General features: G+C 42.5%; 1 protein-coding gene and 1 pseudogene across 12 annotated transcripts in view; one reads left to right on the top strand and one right to left on the bottom strand.

Moving 5' to 3' along the window:
- The window catches only part of Med15 (mediator complex subunit 15), a 79,665-nt gene that overhangs the window by 19,269 nt on the left and 41,125 nt on the right, over positions 1-19,271 (top strand). For all 12 annotated transcript variants that reach the window (XM_077796168.1, XM_077796165.1, XM_077796167.1 and 9 more), the window contains exons 2-4: positions 3,638-3,725; positions 17,439-17,490; positions 19,144-19,173. In XM_077796168.1, coding sequence (XP_077652294.1) covers positions 3,638-3,725; positions 17,439-17,490; positions 19,144-19,173 — 170 coding nt within the window. The remainder of the gene's footprint in view (positions 1-3,637; positions 3,726-17,438; positions 17,491-19,143; positions 19,174-19,271) is intronic.
- On the bottom strand, positions 11,980-12,516 carry LOC144253660 (adenosine 5'-monophosphoramidase HINT1 pseudogene; annotated as a pseudogene).

Below are 19,271 nucleotides of genomic sequence, written 5' to 3'. Positions count from 1 at the left end.
CTGTTTGGGGATTTCTTCTTGTAAGATGGTTTCTTCCTCTCTTTCTCCGCCTCCCTGCCCCGCCCCCCACCACCCCAGCTCTTTCTCTCTCTCTCTCTCTCATTTTGAGTCAGGGTCTTGCTAAGTTGCTGAGGCTGGCCTTAAATTTGCAATCCTCCTTCCTCAGCCTCCCAAGTCCCTGAGTTTATGTGTGTGTACCACTGTGCCTGGTGAGATAGTTTAACTTCATTTACTTCTGTTTATTGACAGTTGCAGGAAGACTTTTGTTTTTAGGGTGTACAGGAGTTGTCATTTGGGTCCAGGTGGTCAGGAGGCATTCTAGGGTTGGTGAGTGGAAGTGACCAAAGCTGGTGCTATTCTCAAGGTAACCAGGTCCTGACCATAGTCTCTTGTTGGCATTTGAGGGGCCAGATTGCAGAAGGGAGGATCCTAGTGTGAATTATGGAGACTTTGCAATCAGTGCCCAAGGAACAGGGGCCTCTGACCAAATACTAAGATAGCCAGGGAGCCAAGATTGGCGTCTGCTGATGGTGGAGTAAGATATTAACAGGCAGAAGTATCTGCTTTCTGCTTGGCCTGTCTTCTATTTTATGATCTTTAGATTAGAAACAAGAGCTAAAACACTTAAACCCCAGCAGGGGCTGGGGTTGTGGTTCAGTGGTAGAGTGCTCACCAGGCACTGGGTTTGATCCTCAGCACCTCATAAAAATAAATAAATACCAATAATAGCAGATGGAATATATATATATATATATATATACATATATACATATATATATATATGTGTGTGTGTGTGTGTGTGTGTGTATTCTTCAGCCATCAAACATGAAGAAGCTCTCTGGGCAGGCACTGTGGAAGGGACATGGGAATGAGAGGGTACTGGGCTGCCCTGAAGAAACCTGACACATGGAGTGCCTTCCTCCTTAGCTTTCTAGAGCCCATGCAACAGCCCTTCCTTTGCAGCTCATGGCAGTAATGACCTACCCATTTTCCTCTTTCAGTTTCCTGCTTTTGAGAGGCATTTTCTGGCTTGTCAGGATAGGCTTATTTCTGGCCTTTAGCCAGGTCAGTGCTCCTCCAGTTCTGAGTCACTAATAGTTGGTGCCCACACTGTCCACATCATCTCTGACAATACCCTGGCAGAATAGGGTATCCTCCAGTGTGTCTTCTGGCATTCAGTGTACTTTGCCCACTGTTCATCAAACATGCTTCTTTGGCCTAGTCATGGTCATCCCACTACCTCAAAGCTATTGCAGTAAGCTGTATTCTGGGTCTGGACTCTGACCACATGCCAGTTGTCTTTGCTTCAGTGGAAATGCACCTTGTCATCTGGAACTGGCCAATTTGCGCACTATGACTAAAGTGACTGGTGGTAGCCTGGAAGGGATGCTCTTACTAGCCTGGCTTAGCCTTCAGTGACTGGTGCTCTCTAGCACAGAGCCTATCTCTGTGACCATGTTCCCCCTCAAGCTCCTCTGTACCCCCTTTCTCCTGTATTCATATCTAGTGACCCGGCTACACTGCCACTGGCCATGGCCTTCTGCTCCCTCTTGGGAAGCCTCCAGGCTGTGCTGCTAGACTACAAATGTTTGCTATTTCTGCTCTACTTCCTTTGGACCTCCTATTAGTCCATGGCTCTGTGGCCCTCATCCCCTTCTAAGTCCCTGTGTGATTGATTTACCTCCCAGTCCCTCTTGACACTGCTGTTGGAAAGTGGAAAGAGGAACTTATAGGGCTTGGGGTCACGGGTGAGTTACAGAGGTGTGCTGTGTCACTTATCCTAAATTATCCTTCTTAAATCCTGTCAGGTGACATGTCCATTTCCATTGTGAAGTGTCTGTGCCATGGTGGCCTCAACTGTGCACACCAGGTCCTCACCAGCCCTCTTGCCTATGTTGTGCCTTTGCTGTGCTTGCCTGTGAATCTGATCCTGCGTTGCATGTGGGCTGGTTCTCATGTTACTGTTCTATATCATTCCTCTCACTTCTCTTGTGAACCTGTGGACTTTTCCACTCATGCTTCTGCTCTACCCCTGGATGCCTTACAAGCAGGAACCTGTTGCTGCCTCACTTGGCAGCAACAGATTTCTGCTGTGGGCTTTAGGAAACAGGAGAGGTAGGGACTCCAACCATGCTTATTGAATGAAGGATCTAATAGCGCAACGGGTCAACATTGTTTTATTTTTATTTACATTAAAACAGGTTTGTACATCTCTTAGCATGAAGCCTCCTTTCTGTGATTTCTTTTTTTAATATAACTTTATTTATTTTTTTAATATGATGCTGAGGATCGAACACAGTACCTCATACATGGTAGGCAAGCACACTACCACTGACCCACAACCCCAGCCCCTTTTCTGTGATTTTTTTTTAAATATTTATTTTTTAGTTTTAGTTGGACACAATACCTTTACTTTATTTATTTATTTTTATGTGGTACTGAGGATTGAATCCAGGGACTCGCATGTACTAGGCCAGTGCTCTACCGCTGAGCCACTACCTCAGCCCCTCTTTCTGTGATTTCTTTAAGATCACAAGGGTGATGCTGCAGCCCCACATGCGCATTCTTTAGTACCCTGTTTGGGTTTGGAGTGGTGAGGGTGTTTTCAAGCACCAGCTGCCTGGACTGGATTGGTTTATTTATTCCATTCAAGTGAGGCCACAGAGCCCTGACAAGTCTTGTTTGTTTATTAACAAGTCCAGTGCTGGGAAAACAGGCAGGAAGAAGACCTACACTACAGGGAAGAAGGCAGACTGTGAACAGAACAGAGCATCGTGTCTCTTGGGAGATAGATGCCCAGCTCAAGCCTGCTATCGTGTTTCTTCCTTTCTAGCAATGCATACCTGTTCTTTCTCTGTGTGTTTGTGTTATGCATGTGTGCATACATATGTGTGCAGGCATGGAAGAGGGTAGAGTATGCTGTCATTCAAGGAAAAACTGAGTTTAGCTCATGTGCATAATTCTTTATAACCAGGAGCAGCAGTGTGGTATAAAACTTTTAATATTTTCTCTTGTTGAACCTCTGTTAGTAAATGTGTTTTGAAGATGTTTTTCACATTCGTGTGATCTGTCTCCTTCTGTCCCCAGCTATAAGCTGTTGAATTTGGGGCGGGTCTCTTTGGTCATGTTAGGAGAACATGAATTGTTCCACATAGGGACCCTTTCTTTGGGAGGAACTGAGAGGTGACTTCTGTGGGCCCCTTCACTCTACAGAGGAACATTCTGAAACTGAGGTTCCATTGTGCTCAGTGGCAGGTTTGGGTAGGCACCCAGGTCTCTCAGAGGGCAGGAAGTAGAGACTGGCTGGCCACCCAATGGTCTAATGCTTGCTTGATTTTGTGTTGGTGGTGAGCAGTCTCTAAGGAACAAGTCCCCTTTCCCATCATGCCAGTGGCTTGCTTTTGCTTCATAGTGACCACCTTTCCTATTCCTTCTTTCTCATGGCCCTGTCCTCTTACTCCCTTGTTAAGCTTTCTGTCATTGCTCTGTTGAGCATCACTCCCTACATGTCTTGATGGGACCTCAGTGAGGCTGCATTCTGGGAACAGCACCTGATCCTCCCAGGGGCAGCTACCATGAAGGGCCTGATGGCTAAGACTTGCTATTGTGTGTAAATATCTCTTCTTTTGTGTTTCAGTGAGGATGCCATGAGGAAAGCTGGTGTGGCCCACAGTAAATCTAGCAAGGATATGGAAAGCCATGTATTCCTGAAAGCCAAGACCCGGGTAAGGTCTCCTTGGGTGGAGTCCCTTGTTAGAGAGGTTCAGAGAGTGGGATGTTGCAGATTCTGAGAACTCTACACTAGGGTCCTAGGGAGTGGGTTGTTTGATTGCTCACTGATTAATCACAGACATGGTTGGCTTTGTGTGCAGCATTCTCCTATGTCAATGGAATGAGGAGGATACTGGGTGGGCAGCCCTTGTCTTCACTGCTGGTATCTCCATCTGTGGCCAGCCCCTATGAATCCTACAGGGAGCTCACTCAAAACCTATTGTTCCCATGGAATGGGGAATGCTAGGAGTAAGCACTGATTCTCTCCTGAGCCGCAGCTCAACAGGGATCCTCCCTGAGCCCTATAGGCTCTAATGCATGGATATAGAAGTGCACCTATTCCCTTTTGTGAAGTGAGGCAGGTAATATTGGTTAAGATCTGAGCCCTGGGACAGCATAGGTGGAGTGGGTAGAAGGATTTCTACGATGTGGCCTCTTATCTTGGGCTTCATATGATTGTCTTGCTTCCTCCATGGGCTCTCCCCAGAGCAGAGCCCTCCTAGTAGAAATGAAGCAAAATGGAAGAAATGAAATGAAATGAAACAGTGGTATGTGTTTGAGTACATAGTTGTTTAAGGAAGAGCCCCAAGAGCATGCATATTGAAGTGGGGCAGGGTTCCTTCTGTTGTGAACATGTGTAATAAGTATTTTGTTTTTCTTTTAAGAGCATTATTGAGATTGAATTCATACACTCTACAGTTCACCTGTTTAAGGTGTACAGTTCAGTTGCCTAGGATATTCAGAATTATGTGAACTATCACTGTAATCTAATTTTAGAATATTTTTCCAAAAGAAACTTGGTGACCATTAGCAGTCACACCTCATTTTCCCCCCAGTCATTAGCAACCACTTTTCTACTTTCTGTTGCTATGGATTTTCCCATTCTGAACTTTTCATATAAATGTAGTCATACAGGACTGGCATGTAGTTAATTGTTAAAGTACTTGCCTAGCATGCCTGAGGTCATAGGTTTGATCCCAAGTACTATTTTTTTTAAAAAAAAAAAAGATTCCTGGGGGTTTATATTTATTTATTTATTTATTTTTGGTGTATGACTGAACCATATTATAGCAGCAGATACCTGATTTATTTTTATTGCTGAATAACATTCTATCTGTGGATGGGTAGATCGTGTGTATGTACACACATACACACACCAACCTCCACTTATCAGTCGATGGACTTGGATTATTTACACTTTTGGCTATTATGAATAATGCTGCTGTAAATATTCTTGTAAAATATTTATAGGGTGTGTATGTGTGGTGCTGGAGGTAGAACTCAGGGCTCAGGGCCTTGAGCATACAAGGCAAGTGCTTCTCTACTGAGCTACATCCCTAGCCCATTGTAAAAGTTTTTGTGTAGACAAAGTTTTCCTTTCCTTTGGATACATACCTAGGGGTGGAGTTGTTGGTTCATGAAAACTCCATGTATAACTTTTTGAGGAACTATCAAGACTGTTTTCTAAAGCATCTGTACCAGTTGAACCCACCAGAAGCTTATTAGGTTTCCTTTGTCCCCAACACTTATTATTGTCCTTTTTATGGTAGTCATTGTTTTAGTCAGCTTTTTCATTGCTGTGACTAAAGGACCCAACCAGCATAGTTATTGAGGAGGAAGAGTTTATTTGAGGGTTCACAGTTTCAGAGGTCTTAATCCATAGAAGGCTGATTCCATTTCTCGGGGCTCAAGATGAGGCTGAACATCATGGCAGAGTGTGTGGCAGAGGAAAGCAGCCCTGATCAGGAAATAGAGTGACTCTACTCTCCAGATACAAATACATACACCAAAGCCATACCCCAATTCTCAACTCCTCCAGCCATACCCTACAACTTCATTTACCCCTCAGTAAATCACTAATTGGGTGAAACTCTTAACCACCCAGTCATTTCTTCTCTGAACCTTCTTGCATTGTCTCACATGTGAGCTTTTAGGGGACACCTCACTTCCAAACCATAACAGTTATCATAATGAATGTGAAATGGTATCCACTGTGCTTTTGATTTACATTTGCCTGGTGAGTGATATTGAGCATCTTTTTATATGCTGGTTGACCATTTTTATGTTTTCTTTGGAGAGATGTCTATTTGTATTCTTTGCCTATTTTGGGTGTGTGGGGGGTGTACTAGGAATTGAACCCAGGAGAGCTTAACCACTGAGCTAAGTTGCCAGCATTTTTTTTTTTTTTTGAGACAGTGTCTTGCTAAGTAAGTTAGCCAGAGAGTTTGACCTTGAACTTGAAATCCTTTTGCCTCAGCTTCTTGTATTGCTGGGATTATAGGCATGACCCTTCTCCTGTTTTTTAATTGAGTTGTTGGTCTTTTCATTTTAATATTTTTTAATTTTTTAAATTTTTTTATTTTTATTTATATATTTGGGGGGATGGGATATTTTACTGATTTTGTTAGTTTGTATTTTCTTAAAATTAAAAGAACTTTGATGAGGCTTATTGAACTGACCGTCTCAGCTTTAAAAATATGGACATTGTTAAGCACTGTTTATTGTTTATTCACATAACAAACAAACTCCAAAACTTAATAGCATAAAGCAGGGAGTTATTTCTCCTGATTCTGTGAGTCAGGAGCAGGAGCAATTGGAATTGCCCAGCTGCACTGTTCTGGTTTTGCTCTGACATCTCATGTGGTTGCTTAGTGAAGGTAGCTGGGATAGTCTGGAAGGTCCATAAAGGCTTCACTCAGGTGACTGCATGTCACTTTTCCCAATATGGCCTCCACTCTGGTATCTCTAGTGGCAGAAAGCTCAGACTTTATTATAGCACTGTGGCTGGCTTTCAAAAAGAAGAAGTGGGAGCTGCCAGCCCTCAGAGGTTTGGATACAGGAATTTTTTCTTTTTAAGAGATAGAGAGAATTTTTTTAATATTTATTTTTAGTTTTTGGTGGACACAATATCTTTATTTTATTTTTTTATGTGGTGCTGAGGATCGAACCCAGCGCCCTGCACATGCCAGGCGCTCAAGCACTACTGCTTGAGACACATCCCCAGCCCCAGGACATTTTTTTTTTAGGGTGTGTGTGTGTGTGTGTGTGTGTATGTGTGTGTGTGTGTGTAGGGGATTTCACCCAGGGGCACTCTACCATTGAGCTATATCCCGAGCCCTTCCAGTCCTTTTACTTTTTATTTTGAAACAGGCTTACTAAGTTGCCAGGGTTGGCCTCAGACTTCAGTTCTTCTGCCTCAGCCTCTCTAATTTCTGAGATTATAGGTGTACATCTGCATACAGGAAGTGTTAAGTCCAGTGAAGATTCCGGGTTGGGAAAATCACCTTTGCCTTTTGGCGTGGCCAGTGGCCAGTGATTATTGCCTAGCTATAATGGAAACTACCTCAGAGACCTTCCTAGCAGCTGAGGAGTAAGCCTTCCATCCCAAAGGACATGCCTAGAAACACAACAGCCCCTCACCATCCCCATTCACTCTGCCTTAGTCTTTCATTTACTGCATATCGAATTACTTATGCTGCCCCTTAATGATTCCAGTCCATTTGCTTTGTTTGAGTTGGCTCTAAATCCCTAATTTATAAAGGAGGCCCTGGCTAATTGAAAGAGAAATGTTTATGAGAACAGTGTAGGAAAATTCCTGTGTCATTTTCACAGAGACAGACATACTTGGGCACTGCCGTCTGTATTTGTCTTCAGGTCAAAATTGCAACTCAGGCACACTTTAACCTCCCCTGCTGCCTGAGACCCTGTAGAACAGCTGTGAAAAAAAAATTAAAAAGTAGGACTCTGGAGCAGGGGAAAAGTTAGGGAATAATGATATCTCTGTGGACCCAAGAGGAGCTCTGAGGTAGTGAGTCACGGAGAAGTAGGATGACCTTCCCTTGGAATTCTGATGTTTGCAGGTCCCAAGATGCCTCTCTAAGGGAACTGGAGAACTAATGAGCACTTCAGGCTGTTTAGTGTATACTCCAGGGCAGTGTATACTCCTTGAGTGTTTTTCTCCAGAAGAATTCACCAAATTTCCAAAGTCTACACATGCTTCCAGTGTTCATTCCCCAAGTTAAAGCCCTACCCATCCTGGCATTGGCTCACTCTAGGTTTCATAGCTAGATCTCCTCTTCAGAGTACAATGTGATGTCCCCGTGCAAGGCCATCTTCTGAGTTCTTCATGTATGTGAATCTCTTGAGCCCCAGTTAGACCTATAAAGTGGGTAGAGTATAATTTTTCCCAGTCAACATACAAGGAAATTCAGTCACACACATGCTAATTTCCCTGCTCAAAATATCATGTGGCTGGTTAGAGGAGAGCTGGGTTGTAATCCTAGGGGTCTGGTGTCAGAGTGGAAGCTTTTAGCCATGTTTCTCATTGACTCCCACCCAGCAAAGCAAAAGACATACAGACACCCACTTTAATCCTTGAAGACTTTAATTCTTATGGATGGGACTCCTCTTTGTGAAGGAGCTGAGGGAAACAAAAATAGCCATGCCTGAGTGGTGGGCCATAGTTCATAATAACAATCCAGGCAGCCTTCTGATAGTTCAGGAAGATTCAGCTGTCAGGGGTCCTGGCACCTGTCATCACCTATAGGGGCAGTATGGAAAGATGCTTATTGGGTATATTCCTTTTGTTTGTTTGTTTGTTTCTTTTTTTTTTTCTTTTAGTTATAGATGGGCACAATGTCTTTATTTTTATTTATTTTCATGAGAATCAAACCCAGTGCCTCACATGTGCTAGGCAATTTGCTCTACTGCCGAGCCACAACCCCAGCCCCTAGAATTGGGTGTATTTCTGTTTGCCTGATCTTTTTAAAATTAAACAGTTGTTCTTTGGTATCTGTGAGGGATTGGATCCAGGATTCCCCAAGGATTCCAAAATTCATAGATGCTCAAGTCCCTTGTATAAAATGGTATAATACTTGCATAAAAACTGCACACATTTCTGATATCCTTTAAATCATCTTTTGATTACTATAATACCTAATCTAATGCAAATACTTACTGTACTGAATTGGCTAGGGAATAATAATGATAAACGGCTATGCATGTTCAGTACAGAATACAATTTATTTTTATGGGTTTTTTGTTTTTATTTTTGTACTAGGGATTGAACCCAGGGATGCTTTATCCCTATGCTACATTCTTAGTCATTTTTATCTTTTATTTTGAGGCAAGATCTTGCTCAGTGACTGAGGCTGGCCTCAAACTTGTGATCCTCCCACCTCAATCTCCCAGGTCACAAGTATTATAAGTGTACACCACCATGCTCCATGAGACTGTATCTATTTATTTTGGAACTGGGGATTGAACCTAGGAGCCCTTTACCTCTGAGCTACATCTCCAGCTGTATTTTTTTTATTATTTTATTTTGAGACAGGGTCTCACTAAGTTGCTGGAGGCCTCAGTAAGGGTGAGACACAAGGGGTGTGTGTGTCGAAGGTATGTGTATGTGTTTGTGTATATGTATGTGTGTATTCACGTATATTATGAATTGACTAGTGCAGAAGTGAACGCTGACAAAAGAAGCAGAGAGCATTATACTGGCAGGCCACTTGGGAATGATCAATCAAAGAGGAACAAGAGCTGAACTACCAACCAGCTGGAATAAATGAGCAAGAGCATAGATAATCAGGCCCATTCATTGGGGGAGGGATTTACAAATATTCGTCTGATATTTATTGCCTACTTTCAGCCTTTCTAAGGACCTCAAAAGCCCAAGATCCAGCTTTTCATTGAATCTGAATATATCTTCTGCTATTTCTATTGCATCAAGGGAGTTTACCTGCCCAAGAGTTCAGGCGTTCGAAGTGCTGATACTTAGAACTGATAAAAGCATAAAGTATACATTAGAAGCTGTAAACACATGAAAAGATGAGCATATTCTTTTCTTTTAAGATATTTTAATTTTAGATGGTCACAACACCTTTATTTAATTTATTTATTTTATGTGGTGCTAAGGATCTAACCCAGTGCCTCACATGTGCTAGTAAGTGCTTTACCACTGAGCTATAATCCCAGCCCAAGATGAGCATTTTCTTAACTGTTGAGATCTCCTAGAAAGTCCTGGCATTGTGCTTGGTGCTGCTGGTTCATAAGGAGGCTCCAGTGTTCTTATCATCATTAGCAGTGTTGCTTTTCTTTGATGAGTTTGATCTAAATGTATAACTGTCAGGATTTCTGCACTGCCTTTAGTAAACATTTGTTCACAAGCCTAATTTTAAATTCTAATTGTTCAGTTTTCAAGAGCTGTATGTATGAATGTATCCAGGCCCTAGAGAAACATTTTACAAACATCTAGAGAGCAACATTCTCCCTAATTTACCTGTGGAAAAAAACAAGTACAGGGCAAGTCAAAGGATGCATGATGCTTAGCTCCTTTGTTGGCTTGTGCATACTTGGATTCTCTCTTGCTTTCTTTGTTGTTTGTTTTGTTTTGTTTTCTCCTTTGCAGTGCTAGGAATTGAGCTCAAGACTGCTTTATCACTGAGCTACATCCCCATTCCTATAAGGAAACCATGTCATAAAAAAGTAAATAAATAAATGAATGCATACATATATAATTTGAACAAACAAATCTAGTTTCTCTTAATTTTAAAATCCAAAAGTCTAAAAATCAATATCACTGGTCAAAAATCACCATGTTGGTACATCTGTATTCCCTCTAAAGGCTCTCAGGGACAATTTTCCTTACATCTTCCAGCTTCTGGTAGCTGCTGATGTCCCTTGATACATGAATGTGTCATGGCAGGCTACAAGACTCAGCATCATATGGTAAAATGTCTCTCTGCTCTTTTTTTTTGTTAGTTGCTCAAGAGAATACAATGATCTTGACATATCATACATTTGACTCAAATGGGGTATGAATTCTCATTTTTCCACATGTACAGATTGTAAGATCACATTGATTATACAGCCATGTATATACATACAGCAATACTAGTGTCAGTTGTATTCTGCTGCCCTCCCTATCCCCCCTCCCCTCCCCTCCCCTCTCTCTACCCAATCTACTGTGACACATTTCTCTCTTTTTTTCCCCTTCCCCCTCACACCATCATATATGTATTTTGTATATAACGATGAGGGTCTCCTTCCAACTTCCATACAATTCCCCTCTTCCCTCCCATTCCCTCCCTATCCCCCCTCCCCTCCCCTCACCTCTCTCTACCCAATCTATTGTGACACATTTCTCTCTTTTTTCCCCTTCCCCCTCACACCATCATATATGTATTTTGCATAACGATGAGGGTATCCTTCTCCCTCCCATCTCTTTTCCCTGTTTAGTGGTAATCTTCTTCTCATGCTCTTCCTCCCTACTCTGTTTTGAGTCACCCCCCTTGTATAAGAGAAGACATTTGGCATTTGTTTTTTAGGGATTGACTAACTTTACTTAGCATAATCTGCTCTAATGCCATCCATTTCCCTGCAAATGCCATGATCTTGTTATTTTTTAGTGCTGAGTAATATTCCATTGTGTATAAATGCCATATTTTTTACCTTAACAACACCTTCTTTGAGAGTAAAATTTCTTTCTGCCACCACCTCATGAGGATACATATGATTGTAGTTAAGGGCCACTCCCCTTTCTCAGGATCCTTAAGCACATCTGCAAAAAGCCCTTTCTCCAAATAAGGAAACATTTACAGGGTTTCAGGGGATCAGACCTGGTATATCGGGGCCTATTATTTAGCCCACTAAAGATGGAAAGTTGACTAGTGATTGCCTACTGATGGGGTTGTGGCTCAGCTGTAGAGCACTTGCCTAGCATGTGGGTTCGATCTTCGGTACCACTTAAAAATAAATAAATAAAATAAAGGTATGGTGTCCAACTACAACTAAAATATATATCTCTATATATCTATATATATATCTAATATATATATATTTAAACTACTGAATGGTATACTTTAAATGGGTGGACTTTATGGAAAGTGAATTATATTTCAATAAAACGATTATATTTGTGTGTATGTGTGTGTGTATATATATTTGTTTAGTTTTTGCCTTGAGATAGGTTCTCACTAAGTTACTCAGAGCCCTGCTAAGTTGCAGAGGCTGGCTTTGAGGCTGAGTTTGAACTTATGATCCTCATGCCTCAGCCTCCCAAGCTTCTGGGATTACAGGCATGTGCCATCATGCCCAGCTAAAACTTTTATATTTTAAAAAATGGAATCAGTGAAAGTTGTAGAGAATGTGTCTATCTGTCCTTGGTAGCAAGGTCAGGGCAGCGTGGTTTTCTTTTTTTTTTTTTTTTTTTTAACCATGCAACAATGTATTTATTATGTATAGGCATTTAAAATTATTTTCCCAATATCTCCAGACCAGGGCACAAATAATCATGCTGCTTAACATATTGGAAAATGCAAGCATAATCATTGCCTAGAGAAGGGAAAACCATCTAATACATGCTTAGCCAGGAGGCCAATTCATCTGCCGACCTCCAAGAACATGCAGATGAACATGATAGACAGACTGTCCTCCATCAGCACCTTCATTCACCACCATCCGATAACCCTTCTTAAGGCCTAGATCAGCAGCACATTTCTTGCCAACAATCATTAAATGTCCAAGAAGATTTTCATCATCATCTTCTGCAGCAGAAATCTGGGTTATATGTTTCTTGGGTACCACCAGAAAATGTGTTGGTGCTTGAGGGGCAATGTCATGGAAAGCAAGACATTGGTCATCCTCGAAAATGATTTTGGCGGGGATTTCCTTGCGGATTATCTTCTCGAAGATGGTGTCGCCGTCAGAGGGCTGGGCCACCTGAGCCTTGGCGATTGCATCTGCCATCCCAGCGTGGTTTTCTTGAGTGGGTAGGGGTAAGGGATGTTGTTGGGGCTGCCTTGGCTTGAGGTTTGATAGATTTTTAAATATGTTAGAAAAACTTTCAGAGTCATAAATGTCCACACTCGTAGAGTCTGCAGTTGTTGCAGTTTGGCCTGTCTGTGTCCCTCTTAAATTGTTCAGGGCAGGTCTCAGCTTTCATGGTGTTGTATGTCTGCAACTGCAGAGTTTCTCCACACAGGACATGCACCAGGGCCCCACTTAACAATAACCCAACCTCAGTCAGTGTAAAGACCTTATTCACGTCTCAGCAGTTTTTTTCCTAGCAGTTGGTTTATTTGAATCAGGATCCAAATGAGGGTCTGTTCTCCCCTCAGGCCTCTCTCAGCCTGTAGAAAAAAACAGCCCAGCAGTCTTCTGCAAGGTCTCTCACTCCTGCCTGCCCCCTCATTGTGAACTGGGTTCTAGAATGAGAGAACAGAGGGGTACAGTCTTGTTAGCAAGAATGGACCTAGGATGACCTTTTCTGATATTTCTGGGTGACTTGATGCTTCAGTGAGGCACAGTTGTTGGGGGTTTAGAGGGGTGGCAGCATGACTCCTAGTAAAGTTCTCCATTATCCAATAATTCTATTGTTTAATTAAGGATTACAAAATGATAACTGTCTTTAATTCTGGCTCTTCCATATTTATTACATGGAAGTTTTTTTTGTTTTTGTTTTTGTTTTTGTCAAGAAGCATTATCTATCATCAGGGAGGAATTTTTTTTTTTTTTTTTGTATTACTTGTTCTAGACCATCAGGAATGCTGTTATTATTCCTTCCAGGACAAAGAGTACCCTCAGTGGGCCACAGATGGGTTCTCTTCTTTGAGCAACGTTTTAACTTCAGGGATGTGTATTTGGTGTATTTCAGTTCATTGTAGTAGTTTGCATTGATGTTTACATGGTCCTGTCCTCCTTCAGTGGTAGCTCCCATTCCCCCTGCACTCTTAGGACTCCTTACATAACCCTTTTAGTGTTTTCTAGCTTGCTGGTATTTAGGCCCTGGGATTACCTGTTCCTCTAAGGATCCCTGAGTCCTTTTTTGAGGGTAAAATGGCATTCAGTGCATGCAGTTGTGGACTCAGCTCTGCTCATTGCTTTTGGGCCTTTTTGTGAATAGAACTAAGAAATACATGTTTTTGAAATAACAGAAATGCCCCATAAATCAGGTGAGGTGGTGCATACCTGTAATCCCAGCAGTTGGGGAGGCTAAAGCAGGAAGATTGCAAATTTGTGGCTAGCCTCAGCAACTTCATGAGACCCTGTTTCAAAATTAAAAGGAAAAAAAAAAAAAAGCCAGGTATTATTAAAGTGATGTTTCCAATTCAGATTACCTTTGCAGGATTTTTACTTTGGTTTTAAACCATGTCTTTTCTGTTACTATGAACATCTTGTTTTTCAATATTATTAGCATAATTGCTTGCTTTACTCTCAAAGGGTTTCAGAATAAATGGCTTAATACCACTAGTAATAAATTGTGGACTAGAAGTTTGAGAATATTTTGCAGCTTTGTCCTTTAAAATATACTCCTTGTAGCATGTTTAGGTTTTTTGTTCCCTTTTTTTAAAAAGGCTACTCAAAGGAATTCTTTTCCCTATATGTTTCTACCACTGACTTGATAATTAACTCATTTGTTTTGGTTGATTTTGAATTTGGGGGGAATTGTGCTGTTTTCTTTTTCTTTTTGGGGTGGTACCAACAATTGAACTCAGGGGTACATGACCACTCAGCCACATCCCCAGAACTTTTTTATATTCTGTTTAGAGACAGAGTCTCACTGAGTTGTTTAGGGTCTAAGTTGCTGAGGCTGGCTTTGAACTTGGGATCCTCCTGTCTCAGCCTCCTGAGCTGCTGGGATTATAGGTATGTGCCACCACTCTGTTTTATCTTTTCAGGGGTGAAAGATTTACATGTTTTCATGGCAAAGACCAGTAGGTTTGGAAAAGGCTCATTTCCAGCCCAGTTACTCTTTCTTGTTTACCCATGATTTTGTTTTATTTTTCCAGTATTTCTTTTTGACAGATTTAAGTGATTTGGATTTCCCAGGTCTTACACAAAAGGCAGCACTTAGTAACAGAGTACATAGTTGATGGTATTTTATAAGGAGTGTGCAATCTTCTCCCACTCTCTCTGAGGCTCACTCATGGCATATTTTTGAGCCTCTGTGCAAGCAAGACTTGCACAAGTCAAGCATGTGTTCAGAGTCTTAAGCTTGTATATGTGTGTTTTTGTTGTGCCAGGGATCAAACCTGGAGCCTCATACATGTTAAGCACATGCTGTACCACTAGGCTACCCTCTCAGATGCCTCGAGCCTTTTTTTTTAACATATATTTTTTAGTTGTTGACGGACCTTTATTTTATTCATTTATTTATATGCGGTGCTGAGAATCAAACCCAGTGCCTCACAGATTTGAGACTAGCGCTCTACCAATCCCAGCCCTCAAGCTTTTTTTTAATGCTTTCATTTTCTCATCTGTGATCTGGGCATATCAGCAGCACTAGATAGTTGGGGTAATTAAAAGCATTGATATATATATATATAGTCTTTAGAGGAGTGTTGTCACGGGTGAGTGTCTTGAGTGTTGGCTGCTCTTGTTATGGAGTTATTTTTTTTTTTTTATATTTTGTGGGGGGTTATAAATGGATATAGTACCTTCCTTTTATTTATTTATTTTTATATGGTGCTGAGGATCAAACCCAGTGCCTTACATATGCCAGGCAAGCACTCTTCCACTGAGCCACAACCCCAGCCTCTATGGTATTATTGTTTATGGTCTTGTAATAACAGACTTGGGTGTAGCCTGGTCACTTTAAATTTTTGATAATGAGCAGAGGAGTTGGAGGGAAGATAAGGTAGTAGTTACCTGCCCTTGCCCTTTTTTTCTCGGGCCATTATGGCAAATTGGGTGCTTTGGAGCAAGGGAATACCATTATCTCTCTGTCTGAACAGGGACTGGAAATTCTCACCCGTAGGGAGGTAAGTTAGGTACCATCATTCACAGCAGAAAATAAGCAGCTGGGGGCATAAAAGATAGCCTAGCCCTGGGGGATCAGCACTGTAATGTCAAATGCTGGAACTGACCCGTAAACTTAGCCCCACATATTCTTGGGTGACTTGCTTTTGGGAGAATATAAAAAATGTGTTTCATCCATTAGAAAGTTTCTTGACCATCAGGGTGACTTACTGACCCTTTTTCACAGAGCGTCAAATTTGCAGAGCTGTTCTAGACCTTAATGGCTTCCCAGCTCTGGGCCAGGAGTGGCAGGTGGAAGTAGGCACTATAGCATGGTAACGTCTACTCATCTGACTACTGGCAGTGGGTGTAACTAGGTTCTGCTTCTGTGCAGAAGGCATTAGGGACATGCTCTTGAGCATCGTTTCTAATGTCTTATGTCTACGTAAACCTGTTTTTCTTTCATGATAATAGAGAAAACTCAACAGATTCTTTCAAGGTATTGCAGACCTACAAGGTAGTCCAGTCCCCTAATGAGAGGTCAGATGTGGACTGGCTGACTTCCAAGTTCTCTCCCCTAGACCTGACTGCCTCATTTCCATTCCCGGGTTTCCTTTGGCTCCTACACTTCTATTGCTTCCACTTCCCAGGTCATTCAGGTACGTGACATTGGTAGGCTACTGAGTATGTATGGGGGTCCCTTCTACCCCTAGCTGTTGTCTTTCCTACTAGAAATTATTGGGGCCATTAGAAGTTAGAGTACTGACAGAACCCCCTGAGGCTCCCTGTGCTCCAGCAGTGCCTTCTTTTACCTTCATCTCCTCAGCAATTCCTCCCAGCTTCTTTCCACTGGTCCTTTTCTCCTTCCTGTTGTCCTGTTTTAATTACCCTAGCTGAAAAATGGCAGTGGGGTGGAGTGTGGAAATAGGTGAAGAGTGATAATGATGTAAATACAGTATCTTTAGGTTTTAACCCACACCCAATTCATGTTTCTTTTCTTGTCCCTTTTCTCTGCTGTCTTGTCTTCTGTCTAGTGGATCCTCAGTACCACAGTGACTTAGGAGGATGATTGTGCAGCAACATAGGAATAAGGGCTTCCCCCTTCTGGGCTGCCTTGTTAGAAGGATGGGTATTTCTAATGGAGAAGAAGCATGCTTCTCTGAAATAAGATTTTAACTCGGACATCCTTCTCCGTAGTGATTTCCCCAGAATACCCTTGAATGCCCACAGGACAATTAGTGGAATGCAGGCCCTTCTGGGCAGTTCCAGAAATGTGGCAGCTTAGACAGGGCCTGGACAGTCAGTGGCTTTTACCTGACACCTTTGAGTAGCATTTTGCTCCCTCCCTTGCCTGTGTAGCTAGCAGTGAAACATGGATTCCCAGCAGGCACAGCCAGGGGTGCCCCATGCAGATTTGTGTGCACATACCACATCAGCAAGGGAAAGGCAGCAACAGGCTGGTCATTAAAAACAAAAGCTCTTCCATACCAGTAGTGTAAAGACAGCAGTGGCCTGTACACTTCTGCTTCTGATAGGCCTTGACCTTAGGCCACCTTCTTGCCCTCTCTGGACCTGATTTTGCCCTCTGTGACAAGAAGGGACTTGAGGTGACTCCCAGCTCTCTCAGCTGAATGATTTTTCCATTTGTTTGGAGGAGCTGCCTTTTGAAGGCTCTCTGTACCTTTCTTTCTTTGTTTCTTTGTGCCTTTTATCAGCAGCAGAGCAGAGCACTGACAGCTCTCCTCTGAGAGATGGATTCCAGAGGAGGCTGAGCTGGGCTGAATGACTGCAGCCATTTCAGTTGGCCCCAGAGGCCAGCAGCCTTGAAGGAAGAACCTCTGGTTGGCCAGGGTTGAGGGGGTGGGATGGAAGAGTCACATGGCCATGTTTCTCCATTTGGGATTTAAACTGCTTCCTGTTTTTACTTTTAGGACGAATACCTTTCCCTCGTGGCCAGGCTCATTATCCATTTTCGAGATATTCGTAAGTAAGATTTCACATTTTCTGGTTTGTTATCACTGTGAGAGGCAAGTTCTATTGCTATCTGTTGGCCGCTCTCTGGGTGGATCTCGGTGTCTGAGTTGGAACATCTGTGTCAACTTGTCTGCCTCTGGGAAATTCCTCACTGCATATTATTTGATTCCAAATTCTCCATCCTCCCAGAGCCTGAGTCTCAAAAATGCTGATTCTGACATGGAAATGTTGGCCTCAAAGTGGTCTGTACTGTACTTCTGTTTTCACTTGTGTACTTGATCTCTGTTTTTATAGAAAGCTTTACACTCTGTGCAATTTTAAATAAGCGATTTATCCTGGAACAGATGAGATGCTTTCTTCCTTAATAGTTGGCTTTATTCACCTATATAGGCCTGATATAAATGTGTGTTTCTGTGACTTGAAGCTTCTGGGTCATCCTTCTAAGTCCCCACCCCTTGTTCCCTGCCATGTGGAGGTCCCTTCACCTCATGTTGTGTCCCCCTGACTTAGGGAATTCTGTTGTTCTCTCAGACTGACCAGGCAGTGGCCCTAGTTCTTAAATAGTTTTCAAGACATCTTGAGACAGATTTTTTGCATGTGTGTGCTTTCGTATGTTATGTGGAATCATGTGGACCTTGAGTGTTCCTGGGTGATGGTCGCCTCTGAAGGAAACTGATGCTGTTGGCTACTCTGGGCTCCAGCCAGCAGCCTTCCTACCCACCCTGGTTGTGTAAGCACTGGAGAGGTCAGAACTGTTCCATTTTGGTTTAGTGGCAGTCAGAATATAGGCTGTAGAAGTAGGTGCAACTTTAGTTTCAGTCAATGAGGGCAGAGAGAGATAATGGAGAATCCCTGAGCTCAGTAGGGTTTGCTGCTTTCCACACTAACCTTTTACCAGAATGGTCACCAAGGTGGACTTCATGGGATTTCACTTTCTCTGGGGAATTTGGGAAGAACTTGGGAAAAGTAGAAGAGAAGGAACTAAAAGTCTGAGGAATAGGCAACTGGATGTCCTGAAATGAACACTCCTACCCTATGCTGTGCTCATCAGAACCTTGATCTAGTGACACATGGCTGTATGGGTGTTCTGGACTCATATGGAAAGGCTGAGGAGGAAGCTTAGGACTACCAGGTATCAGAGAAATTCTCCCCCATGTGCTGGGGCTAGCTAGACCAGTCGGTCTTGGGCAGCCTCAGTTCCTTCACCTAGGAAATGGAGATCTTCTTCCTCAGAATGATCTGAAAATGGAGGTGTTATGAATTCTCAGGACTATTCTAGCTAGATCTTTCATGGTTTCTTGGTGTCCTCTTACAGTTTGTGCCTCAGGGCCTGAGAAGGAAGGAAAAGCAGAGTAGGCCCAAGGTACCTGAGACTTGGACATTTCCCAAAGGCCATAGGTGAACCTCCAAGTGGTGCCCTTTGCCCCCAGACCTCTTGCGTGTTCAGTCTGTCAGGAACTGACACCTCCTCCTGCGGTTTCAAAACCAGTGGCTTCTTGGGGTTGACTCTCTGAGATCTGTTTGCCTCGTTTCTAGGCAGGGTCAGTTCAGTTTTAGCAAATAACCTCTGGTCAAATGCCTACAAAGCTGACTTATCCCTGAAAATATGTGTTTATATAAGTTTGTTTACTTTGTTTTTCTGCTTGTGTTTTTTTTATATAGAAAACAAGAAATCTCAAGCTTCTGTCAGTGGTAAGAGTTTTTTCTTTTAAAACAAAGTCTTTCCCAACCTACGATTTGGGGTGGCAGGAATAAGATGGTGCATGCTTTGTGTGCATTTTCTGAGGAGA

This window comes from Urocitellus parryii, chromosome 3 (genome assembly GCF_045843805.1).
Source record: "Urocitellus parryii isolate mUroPar1 chromosome 3, mUroPar1.hap1, whole genome shotgun sequence".
In the NCBI taxonomy this organism is placed as follows: domain Eukaryota; kingdom Metazoa; phylum Chordata; class Mammalia; order Rodentia; family Sciuridae; genus Urocitellus; species Urocitellus parryii.
This window is presented reverse-complemented; position numbering and strand designations above follow the sequence as displayed.